This window comes from Oncorhynchus tshawytscha, linkage group LG20 (assembly GCF_018296145.1).
Source record: "Oncorhynchus tshawytscha isolate Ot180627B linkage group LG20, Otsh_v2.0, whole genome shotgun sequence".
Lineage (NCBI taxonomy): Eukaryota > Metazoa > Chordata > Actinopteri > Salmoniformes > Salmonidae > Oncorhynchus > Oncorhynchus tshawytscha.
Genome location: NC_056448.1, coordinates 16,179,844 through 16,192,369, shown reverse-complemented (window position 1 = coordinate 16,192,369; position 12,526 = coordinate 16,179,844). Strand labels below are relative to the sequence as shown.

General features: G+C 43.4%; 1 protein-coding gene across 2 annotated transcripts in view; it reads right to left on the bottom strand.

Annotated features, from left to right (window-relative positions):
* LOC112219372 (leucine-rich repeat transmembrane neuronal protein 4-like) overlaps positions 1–12,526 on the bottom strand; it is a 70,225-nt gene that overhangs the window by 24,805 nt on the left and 32,894 nt on the right. The window contains exon 2 of one of the 2 annotated variants that reach the window (XR_002948748.2): positions 9,847–11,557. Coding sequence is in view for 1 of the 2 variants with exons in the window: in XM_024380559.1 (XP_024236327.1) it covers positions 9,918–11,557 (1,640 nt within the window). In the remaining variant the exon portion in view is untranslated. The remainder of the gene's footprint in view (positions 1–9,846; positions 11,558–12,526) is intronic. The other variant, XM_024380559.1, reaches the window with a different exon arrangement.

The following is a 12,526-nucleotide window of genomic DNA, read 5'->3' as shown; positions in this document are numbered from 1 at the left end:
GGTGTCTTTTGGCAAACTCCAAGCAGGCTGTCATGTGCCTTTTACTGAGGAGTTGCTTCCGTTTGGCCACTTTTCCATAAAGGCCTGATAGCTGGAGTGCTGCAGAGATGGTTGTCCTTCTGGAAGGTTCTCCACAGAGGAACCCTGGAGCTCTATCAGAGTGACCATCGGGTTCTTGGTCACCTCCCTCCCCCGATTGCTCAGTTCGGCCGGGCGGCCAGCTCTAGAAAGAGTCTTGTTGGTTCCAAACTTCTTTCATTTAAGAATGATGGCAGCCACTGTGTTCTTGGGGACCTTCTATGCTGCATAAATCTTTTAGTACCCTTCCCCAGATCTGTGCCTTGACACAATCCTGTCTCAGAGCTCTATGGGACATTCCTTTGACCTCATGTCTTGGTTTTTGCGCTGACATGCACTGTCAACTGTGGGACCTTTTTCTAGACAGTTGTGTGCCTTTCCTAATCATGTCCATTGAATTTACCACAGGTGGACTCCAATCAAGTTGTTGAAACATCAAGGATAATCAATGGAAACAGGATGCACTTGAGCTCAATTTCGAGTCTCATAGCAAAGCGTCTGAATACTTATGTGAATAAGTATCTTCTGTTTTTTGTTTTAATAAATAAAATTAAAAAAATGTTGCTTTGTCATTATGGGGTATTGTGTGTAAATTGAGGGAAAAAAATATTTAATCCATTTTAGAACAAGGGGTCTGAATACTTTCCGAATGCACTGTATTTAATGTTGGCCATTTCAACTTAGGTTTCAGAATAAAAGGGACATAAAACTGCTCATCCCTTTTCTTTATGTTTGACTTGATGTTTCTGCTAATATACCTGAGTAAACGATGGATGGTTGCTGATGACAGAGATCTATCATAAAAGTTTTTTTTAAACTATGAAATTATTTTAAAAAACCTTTGAGCATCACTTTAAATGTCCTATCTTGACCATAATCATGGAGGAAGCAGACAATGTTCTGTCATTTAACAGCTGATTGAAATAGTTCTCTCCAGTAGCGGTAAGCAGTGTAGCTCATAATTGCCTGATGGGGAAAAGTGGCCTAACTCAATTGAAGCTATGCACCATACTAATACTCAAACTGTCATGCTGATTGAATGCTTATCCTGATGAGCACTCTTCAAGGTAAAAGTATTCCATTAATTGCACCTAACTGCGGTTTATATCATCAAATCATGGCTATTATTTCCTGAGGGGTTCATTGTTTCAGCCAACAAACTCAAATATGTGTAACATCTGTTGTGACTTCTACCATATGAAAATGTATTTATTGTGACTATGCTCTCAGTTTGTGTCTCAGTGCTATTTTCCATTACCACTGGCAAGAAAACACTCGTTCTCTCTATTTGAAAGGAAATATCAGAGGGGGGGGCATTGTAGTGTACACGAAATTGAACACAAATGTAAGTGTTTTGGAGCTGTCTGAATGTAAATCTGTTCCAATTGAGCTTTCAGAGCATAAAGCATAGCATTGAGCTTTTAGGACATAAAGCATAGACTTCTTCTCAATTATTATATTTTTGATTTAAAGGCGAGAATTTACCTCTGAAAAGGCGAGAAACTACCTCTGTGTAAACTACCTCTGTGTAAACTACCTCTGGGTAAACTACCTCTGGGTAAACTACCTCTGTGTAAACTACCTCTGTGTAAACTACCTCTGTGTAAACTACCTCTGTGTAAACTACCTCTGTGTAAACTACCTCTGGGTAAACTACCTCTGTGTAAACTACCTCTGGGTAAACTACCTCTGGGTAAACTACCTCTGTGTAAACTACCTCTGTGTAAACTACCTCTGGGTAAGCTACCTCTGTGTAAACTACCTCTGTGTAAACTACCTCTGTATAAACTACCTCTGTATAAACTACCTCTGTATAAACTACCTCTGTATAAACTACCTCTGTATAAACTACCTCTGGGTAAACTACCTCTGTGTAATCTACCTCTGTATAAACTACCTCTGTATAAACTACCTCTGTATAAACTACCTCTGTATAAACTACCTCTGTATAAACTACCTCTGGGTAAACTACCTCTGTGTAAACTACCTCTGTGTAAACTACCTCTGTGTAAACTACCTCTGTATAAACTACCTCTGTGTAAACTACCTCTGTATAAACTACCTCTGTGTAAACTACCTCTGGGTAAACTACCTCTGTGTAATCTACCTCTGTATAAACTACCTCTGTGTAAACTACCTCTGGGTAAACTACCTCTGGGTAAACTACCTCTGTGTAAACTACCTCTGGGTAAACTACCTCTGGGTAAACTGCCTCTGTGTAAACTACCTCTGGGTAAACTGCCTCTGTGTAACCTACCTCTGTGTAAACTACCTCTGGGTAAACTACCTCTGTGTAAACTACCTCTGGGTAAACTACCTCTGGGTAAACTACCTCTGGGTAAACTACCTCTGGGTAAACTACCTCTGTGTAAACTACCTCTGGGTAAACTACCTCTGTGTAACCTACCTCTGTGTAACCTACCTCTGTGTAACCTACCTCTGTGTAAACTACCTCTGTGTAAACTACCTCTGTATAAACTACCCAGTTTTGTGTTCCCCAGTTATAGTCATATTATTGACACTTGCACAGTAAACCAGACTTGACATCATAACTAACAATTTACGTTTTTGTAAGTCCAAACACCTTTGATGACCAAACTGAAACAGCCTCAGAGGAAAAATCACACCATCTCTGATCCTTTCTCCCTTGTGCTTTAATTGGGCTTTGACCCAGCATGCAGCATTCCTCTCTCGTCCTCCTCTTGAGAACGGGCTGCAACTTACAGTCTTTCTCACCACTTTCCGTTGGGACTGCCTGCACTGCACTGAGCCATAATGAAAGGCTGTGCTGGTCGGCAATATGGCTCTTTTATCAAGCTAAACCGAGCTGACGCCTGCTGCTCAATTATTAAACATTCCCCGAAATGAGCAACAACATACCATAGAAAAAAAAACTGCTGTAGACCCCCTTTAGTACTTTGCAGAGGACAGGGAGAAAATTGTCTGTGTATGTTTGAGATGATGAGATTCATTTTGTCACTGTAATGGGGAGAAACACATTTGTACTAAGGCTACATTTCACTGGCATGTTTCCATGAAAACAAGAAAGTACAAGCCTTGGGATCCCCTTCCGGGAAAATCCATGCATTGTCTGAGAGAAAACTCAGATTGAATTAAATGAAGTTCCAATCAGAAATAATATGCCAGCCTTTAAAGTTGAGTTAATCACTTTGCAGGTAATACGAGGTCTCTGTATCTCCATGGATTAAGGGCACAACATGTTGACAGAGTGCAAAAGAATTAGCCACGCAACAGCTCTGCTTGTCATAGAGGAGCTTAGCCATTAAGAGGAATTTTAATGAATGGCTTGGTGCCTATAGGTGCTAAATGAAATACTTCTCAAATAACTCACAAAAGGTGAGGCGTTTAAAAATAATTAGAAAAGGTTTTGTGCAGAATGAAAATTTGACGTCGGTGTTGTCAAATCAAATAAATGCCTTATACTTTTATTACAATGAATGACGCTGGAGGCTTACTTAGCTGCATAGACAACAAGGCAAAAATCAAAACTGATAAAACAATTCGCAAACTGCAGTGAGCAGTAAGGGTAAACAATGTTGATCATAAAGTGATCATTCATATGGATAACATAGGTTCCGTGGACTTCTTTTGTTTTGCCGCACTATACTAGCATCATTCATTCAACCTGTAAACACACAAGTGTGTAGATTAATTTACTCATTATACAAACCAAACATTTACAGGGTTTTAGATTTTGCTTACTGTGATCTTTGGTTCCTTCCAGTTGAGTTTAATAAACACATTACTTTCTGTCACTTTTTTTCTCTCCTTCCAAAACGATACCTCTCGGAGCATAAATAATCCCATTTTACTAAATCACTTCAGGTGCGTATCCATTGATAAAACAGTGCATCTGTACAGGGAAACATGCTTCCTGAGATCAAACGTAGACGTGGTGCTGGTGGCTGGTGATTGTAATTACCCTGGTATTGGGTATAAATAAGTGCCTCATCCTGGCAGGCCTGGGGCATCCATCTGCATTAAACAGCCCTATCATAAGCTTTGGGATTACCCGTATTGCTAAGGCTCTTTTATGATTACCATAAATCTTCCCAAAACAGGCGGGAGCTAACCGAATGCCCCTTCCACTATGCCCTCTGCTATTTTACTAAACACACTGTTGAGTTAAGCGGCTGGAGAGACTAGGCTGAAGAAGGCCGTAGCTACTGCAGTCTGGCAGGCAGGGGGACAAATGTTTAATTTTATTTCACCTTTATTTAACCAGGTAGGCCAGTTGAGAACAAGTTCTCATTTACAACTGCGACCTGGCAAAGATAAAGCAAAGCAGTGCAACAAAAACAACAGAGTTACACATGGGACAAACAAACGTACAGTCAATAACACAATAGAAAAATATGTATAAAGTGTGTGCAAATGTAAGGAGGTAAGGCAATACATAGGTCAATAGTGGCAATAGTGGTAATTACGATTTAGCAATTTACACTGGAGAGATATGTGCAGATGAGGATGTGCAAGTAGAAATACTGGTGTGCAAAAGAGCAAAAAAACAAAAACAAATATGGGGATGAGGTAGGTAGTTGATTGTATGGGCTATTTACAGATGGGCTGTGTACAGCTGCAGCAATCGGTAAGCTGCTCTGACAGCTGACGCTTAAAGTTAGTGAGGGAGATATAAGTTTCCAACTTCAGTGATTTTTGCAATTCGTTACAGTCATAGGCAGCAGAGAAATGGAAGGAAAGGCGCCAAAGGATGTGTTGGCTTTGGGGATGACCAGTGCAATATACCTGCTGGAGCGGGTGCTACGGGGGGGGGTATTGCTATGGTGACCAGTGAGCAGAGATAAGGCGGAGCTTTATCTAGCAAAGACTTATAGATGACCTGGATCCAGTGGGTTTGGCGACGAATATGTAGCGAGGACCAGCCAACGAGAGCATACAGGTCACAGTGGAGGGTAGTACTGTATATGGGGCTTTGGTGACAAAACGGATGGCACTGTGATAGACTGCATCCAATTTGCTGAGTACAGTGTTGGAGGCTATTTTGTAAATGACATCGCTGAAGTCTAGGATCGGTTGGATAGTCAGTTTTACGAGGATATGTTTGGCAGCATGAGTGAAGGAGGATTTGTTGCGAAATAGGAAGCTGATTCTAGATTTAACTTTGGATTGGAGATGCTTAATGTGAGGAAGGAAGGAGAGACTGGAAGGAGAGTTTACAGTCTATCCAGACACCGAGTTGTCCACATATTCTAAGTCAGAACCGTCCAGAGTAGTGATGCTAGTCAGGCGGGCAGCGATCGGTTGAAGAGCATGCATTTTGTTTTACTAGCATTTAAGAGCAGTTGGAGGCCACAGAATGAGTGTTGTATGGCGTTGAAGCTTGTTTGGAGGTTTGTTAACTTCACTAGGATAGGGGGCAGCATTCGGAATTTTGGATGAAAAGCGTGCCGAAATTAAACTGCCTGCTACTCAGGCCCAGAAGATAGGATATGCATATAATTAGTAGATTTGGATAGAAAACACTCTCAGTTTCCAAATCTGTTAAATTGATGTCTGTGAGTCTAACAGAACTGATATGGCAGGTGAAAACCTGAGGAAAATTCAACCAAGAAGTACTATTATTTTGAAAGGCTGTTTTTCCATTGAAAGCCTATCCAACATACAAAGACTTAGGACCCTGTTTGTGAGCTCTGTTGCTTCCTCTACATGTGGCCATTCTTTAAGCATTGTTTCAGGCTTTTACTCTGAAAAAATGAGGGAGATACAGCACTTTCAATCAGAGGCCAGTGGAAATTTCCAGACATCAGCCATGCGCCTGATCGGGAACACGCCTGTCTTTTTTCTCCTTTCCTATTGACGAAGCTTTTGTCTGGTTGAAATATTATTGATTATTTATGACAAACACACCCGGAGGATTGATTTTAAACATCGTTTGGCATGTTTGTACTAACTTTTATTGTACTTTTTAAACACTTTTCATCTGGACTTCAGCATTCGGATTACTGGACAAAACACGCAAACAAAAATAAGGTTTTTGGTCATACAGAGGGACATTATCGGACATTTATTGTCTAATATGGAGACCTGGGAGTGCCACCAGATGAAGATCATCAAAGGTAAGTGATTCCTTTTAATGCTATTTCTAACTTTTTTGACACTCTCCTTGGCTGGAAAATGGCTGTATGGGTTTCTGTGGCTAGGTGCTGACCTAACATAATCGCAAAATGTGCTTTCGCCGTAAAGCCTTTTTGAAATCTCATACAGCGGTTGCATTAAGGAGAAGTTTATCATTATCCGTATGTTTAACACTTGTATCGTTTATCAGTGTTTTATGATGAGTATTTCTGTAATTTGATGTGGCTCTCTGCACTTTCACCGGATGTTTGTTTGAGACAATGCATTTCTGAACATAACGCGCCAATGTAAACTGAGATCTTTGGATATAAATATGAACTTTATCGAACAAAACATACATGTATTGTGTAACATGAAGTCCTATGAGTGCCATCTGATGAAGATCATCAAAGGTTAGTGATTAATTTAATCGCTATTTCTGACAACGTGAGCCCTCTCCTTGGCTGAAAAATGGCTGTATGGTTTTCTGTGACTAGGTGCTGAACTAACATTATCGCGTGGTGCGCTTTCGCAGTAAAGCCTTTTTGAAATCAGACACAAGTTTATCTTTAAAATGAGAGGGGGATGACCGAGGCCGCTTTCCAATCTTTAGGAATCTCAGACGATACGAAAGAGAGGTTGAACAGACTAGTAATAGGGGTTGCAAAAATGGCGACGGATAATTTTATGAAGAGAGGGTCCAGATTGTCTGGCCCAGCTGATTTGTAGGGATCCAGATTTTGCAGCTCTATCAGATCATCAGCTGTCTGGATTTGGGTGAAGGTGAAGCGGGTGGGGGCTTGGGCCAGTTGCTGTGGGGGGGTGCAGAGCTGTTGGCCGGGGTTGGGGTAGCCAGGTGGAAAGCATGGCCAGCCATAGAGAAATGCTTATTGAAATTCTCGATTATCGTGGATTTATCAGTGGTGACAGTGTTTCCTAGTCTCAGTGCAGTGGTTAGCTGGGAGGAGGTACTCTTATTCTCCATGGACTTTACAGTGTCCCAAAACTTTTTGGAATTAGTGCTGCAGGATGCAAATTTCTGTTTGAAAACGCTAGCCTTTGCTTTCCTAATTGACTGTGTGTATTGGTTCCTGACTTCCCTGAAAAGTTGCATATTGTGGGGACTATTCGATGCTAGTGCAGTAGGCCACAGGGTGTTTTTGTGCTGGACAAGGGCAGTCAAGTCTGGAGTGAACCAAGGGCTATATCTGTTCTTAGTTAAAACATTTTGAAAGGGGCATGCTTATTTAAGATGGTGAGGAAGGCACTTTTAAAGAACAACCAGGCATCCTCTACTGACGGGATGAGGTCAATATCCTTCCAGGATACCTGGGCCAGGTCGATTAGAAAGGCCTGCTCGCAGAAGTGTTTTAGGGAGCGTTTAACTGTGATGAGAGGTGGTCGTTTGACCACGGACCCATAACGGACGCAGGCAATGAGGCAGTGATCGCTGAGATCCTGGTTGAAAACAGCAGAAGTGTATTTAGAGGGCGTCCTACAATCTAAGCTAGATGCCCTCAATCTCACACAAATGATCAAGGAACCTACCTGGTACAACACCAAATCCGTAAACATGGGCATTCTCATTGATATCGTTGGTCAGGATGATATCAATGAGAGTGCCCATGTTTACAGATTTGGTGTTGTACCAGGTAGGTTCCTTGATAATTTGTGTGAGATTGAGGGCATCTAGCTTAGATTGTAGGACGGCCGGGGTGTTAAGTATATCCCAATTTAGGTCACCTAACAGTACGAACTCTTACGATAGATGGGGGCAATCAATTCACATATGGTGACCAGGGCACAGCTGGGAGCTGAGGGGGGGGTCTATAACAAGCAGCAACAGTGAGGGACTTATTTCTGGAGAGTTGGATCTTTAAAAGTAGAAGCTCATAGAAAAAAGTAGAAGATCTTTAGAAGTAGAAACTGTTTGGGCATAGACCTGGATAGTATGACAGAACTGTGCAGGCTATCTCTACAGTAGATTGCAATTCCGCCCCCATGTGGCTCGTATAGGACCACCGAGGCAGTTAAAGCGGCAATCAGCAGTTCGAATAGTCCCCGGCCCTGTTTAGGTAAAAAGCTCAGGGACGAGCCTGGAGAAATATAACCACTCTCAAAATCATAGATGCAAGGATTGACCATTCATGATATCTACACTATAGTTTTAACCATGGCTCAAGGCTTTTCAGTATTTATTTACATTTACTTTGTTTACAAACATTGGACTAAAACAAGCTGATATTTTAGGTTCCGATGGAGTACGACAGTTGAACTAAGCTCTTGAGGCATCTATAAGTTATAATCTTCAAGAATCAATGGGTACATATCATTAATGTAGAAGTCCATCATTTGATGTAGCAACTGCAGATTGGTCCATTAAATAAGCCACCAGTAATAGGCATCCAGCCATGGAGACTGGGAGCATGTTGATCCCCACCTCTCCTTTTTCTGCCACATTAGAAGACAGGCAGCCAGGGCAGGTCCAGTCGCTCTATTATGGGGGATCCTACTAATGCTGATCAATACCTCATTAATCCATGTTGTGACTTGGCTTGAATAGACTTGAATAGAGTTTGTTTTTTGGAATCTTATGAGTTGGAGAGCTTCACTTCTCAGTTAGGTCAAGACGGGGTTATGTACTGTAAACTAGCTAGTGGCCCTAAAATAATTCCTGCATTGTCTTTAATTTCGGCCTTTAAAGAAATACCTCTATAGATTAAACACACACATTATGAGTGTAGTAAACATAACAAACATGATGTTGTGACTAATCTACAGTATATCTAACCATCCAAGGAGCCAAGCCATGATGCCGTATCAATGACTTATGTGAGACCTTAAAGCAGGAACAGTGTAAACAGGATGTGTCACTGGAGCCATGCAAAATGTTTTTGCTTTTCATCATGTGCATGATTAAATATTGTACCTCAAAATGCTACTGAAGCACAACGCTGTACGAAAATAAGCTGATTGGTAAATAAACTATACAAACCAAAAACTAAACAAAGTGCATTAAAGCCAGAGAGCCGAACATGACACGTGGCAGTGTAATAATGCAGCTCCCTGAACCCGAGCTAGGTTGCCATTGCCTCCTGGTTCTAAATAAAAAATGTACGTTTCCAGTGTCTGGTTCGATTTATGAATCAAAACCGCAGAAATAATTGGAAACCGTCAAGGTTCTAAGTCGACTGTATTATGAACCAAGATTCAAGGGTGCTTACCCCATTATATATTACTTTTTTTGCACTATGTGGTCAAAATAACACTTTGATATTGTGAAAATGCAGTTTTCGTGTTAGAGCGGTTTGAAAACAACGCCTGCAATTTCAGCCTGTTCAGGTGGGATGGAACTTTTGGCCCACGTGGTATCACATTGCAATCTGATTATAATAGACCAATGACTGTTCATCTGGGTAAGGGGGTGGGCTCTAGACCATCAGCCAATCAGGGCTGTGCATGTAAATATCTTCACATTTGTTTCCTAACGCCCACACAATCAGACTGAGCATTTGAAAGGACAAAGGGAAATAAATAATAAAAAAATATTTTGAAGTTATTTTCATTAAATAAACACACACAGTGATGTATTAGACATACAGTGACGGTTTAAAAATACAATTACAAAAGCTGCATGGGGGTTTAACAGTGTATGCCTGATAAAGGATTTACCTCTCTTTCTTGAGCCTTTGTGTTTTTGCTTTTGGGGTTTTGTTTTTAAAGGCTGATGTGACGGGTCATACCTCGCATTCCCTGGAGCCAGAGATGCAGGTGCAGGACCCAGTCCCGTTGCCGAGCACCTCCAAACCCTCCGGGGTGGCAGCCGGGTTGTAGCTCATGTAATATTCCTGCAGCTGGGAGCTCAGGTTCTGCTCTGGCTCAGGGCTCTTTTTCCGTCGCTTGCGGCCCACCACGGAGCTCTGCTGCAGGAGTCGTGCAGCGTTCGGGTAGCGCCTCCACGACACATAGATGACGGTCAGGATGAGCGACATGGAGAAGAAGAGCGCCACACTGCCCACCACTACCTTGTGGAAGGACATGAGCTCCAGCTCTGGGGGCTGAGTCACCACCAGGCTGCGGAGGGAGGGTGGAGCCTGGGGAGGGGAGTCTCTGGGGTTAATTCCTACCCGGCTTGGGAAGGTCGGGCGGGGAAGGGGCTGAGGCCTAGGTGGGGGTAGGGGGGCCAGGGTGGTAGGTGGAGCCAGGGGTGGAGGGGGGCTGGTGGGAGCAGGGGTTGGGTCGGGTGTCGTCTCAATGAAATCTGGTGTCGGGGAAGGAGTTTCTGTCTGGAAGTAGTCTGTTTCCTCACAAATTCCGTTGTTCCTTGTAGCCTCCATGATCTTCTCTCCCTGGAGATGCTTTGGGCTGCTGCATATCATGGTGGTGTCTTTAGTGCCTCGAAAGTTTCTCAGCCAAGCCACCAGTGGGCAGATGCCTGTCCCACATTCCCACACGTTACCCGCCAGGCTGATGGAGGTCAGGGATATCCAGGCAGACACTGCCTCCTGGGACACGTTGGACAGTTTGTTGGACTCCAGATTGAGGATCTGTAGGTTGGGCAGGCAGTGGAATACGGCTGGGTCCAGGGTCTGGATCTCGTTGCCAGACAAGTCCAGTTTCTGCAGCGTGTGCCAGCTCCAGGGCAGGCCCTGGTTGACTACTCGGATGCGGTTCCACTGCAGATAGAGCCCCCGCAGGTTAGCAAGACGTGGAAACAGAAAGAAGTTGATCCGGGAGAACTGGTTGTGCTCCAGGTGCAGCTCCATGAGCCTCTGCAGCCCCAGGAAAGTGGTCCTGGTGAGGGCCCGGAGACGGTTGTAGCCCAGGTCCAGAAACTCCAGGCTGCGACATTCCAGGAAGGCCCGGATGGGGATGTTGGTGAGGCCGTTTGAGCGGAGGTGGAGGTTCTGCAGCTTCCTCAGGCCGTGGAACTGCCCCGGCTGCAGCATCTGCAGCTTGTTGTAGGACAGGTCCAGGCTGCGGAGGTTGGGCACCCCGTGGAAGGTGGCATTGTGGAGCTGAGAGATCTTGTTGGAGCTGAGGATCAGCTCTTTAAGCCTGCGGACCCCCTGGAAGGCCCGGCTATCTAGAGCAGAGATCTGGTTGTGGTCCAGGTAGAGCCAGAGGATTTGGTTGAGGTGGGCAAACTGGTAGGGGAGCAGTGTGTGCAGGTCATTGTAGCGGAGAGAGAGGCCTTGGCAGCCCACTGAGATGTTCTCAGGGACATCTGAGAAGCCAGCTGACTCGCAATGGACGATTTTCCCCTCACAACGGCAGCTGTGGGGGCAGGTGCGTTCACCAGAGCAGAGCAGCAGCAGGGCCTGGAGGACGAGGAGCAGGAGGAGTGGGAGGTGCGCCAGTCGTCCATCACACAGCTTAGAACCTACGGATAGAGAGACAGAAAGGGAGAGAAGAAGCAGGCATGTTAAGAGAGGAATTCTTACTAATCCACATAGACAGAAATACCCATAAAATTATAAATATTAATGATTTTATAGTTCAATTAGAGTATGTTCATCATTGCCACATTCAAGGATGTTCTGTACATTGTAAAAGGATATTCTGAAAAATATTGGATTTTTAAATTAATACATAAAACACCTATACATCATGTTTTCATATTCTCGTTGCAATCAATGTGAAATTGGTGTACAACAGTTAGTGCATTATGAATATTACGCTTTCAAGGTCTGTTGATTGACATTGCAAAAATGTCTAAGTGCGCACACACAATGTTTGTATTGGGTAATTGTGCTCTCTTTTCACCCCGGTGAATCTGTGCAAGGCTCATAGTCTTGTGTTACAGCTCTTTGCATTTCTAATGCTGCAGTAGACAGCACACAGACTACAGGCTTATGCCCTGATAAACTAGTCAGGAGACAAGACCCTACTTGTCTTGACACATAACACTCCTCTCACCCCCTCTGTGATTCAACGCTTTGATCCTATTCTTCTCTGCTTTGTTCTCTTTGTGCAGCAGATAATAACGTCTTGTCCCCATTTTAAACCATTTGTTAGGAAACAAGAACACCTGTAGATTTAGCTCTAATTGAGGCACATTGCTGCCTGCTGTGTGATGTCTTCCCTTTGCGCATAAAGACAGACAGTGTGACGTGACAGTTAGCAAAATTGAATTCCCTCAAGAACTGATGTGTCCATGAAGTGGCACCTTCAGCTGGAATGTTACTTCAATGTAATCGAGGAGGTCTCTAGGTTATGGATGGATGACTATGTATGTGTGATCAGAGGCTCCGTACAGGACATTGACATGGGACCCCTGATCAAAGCATCCCATTCTCTAGGGCAGTGTTCCCTGTTTGATATACAAAAATGTGAAAAAAATCCCTATTTA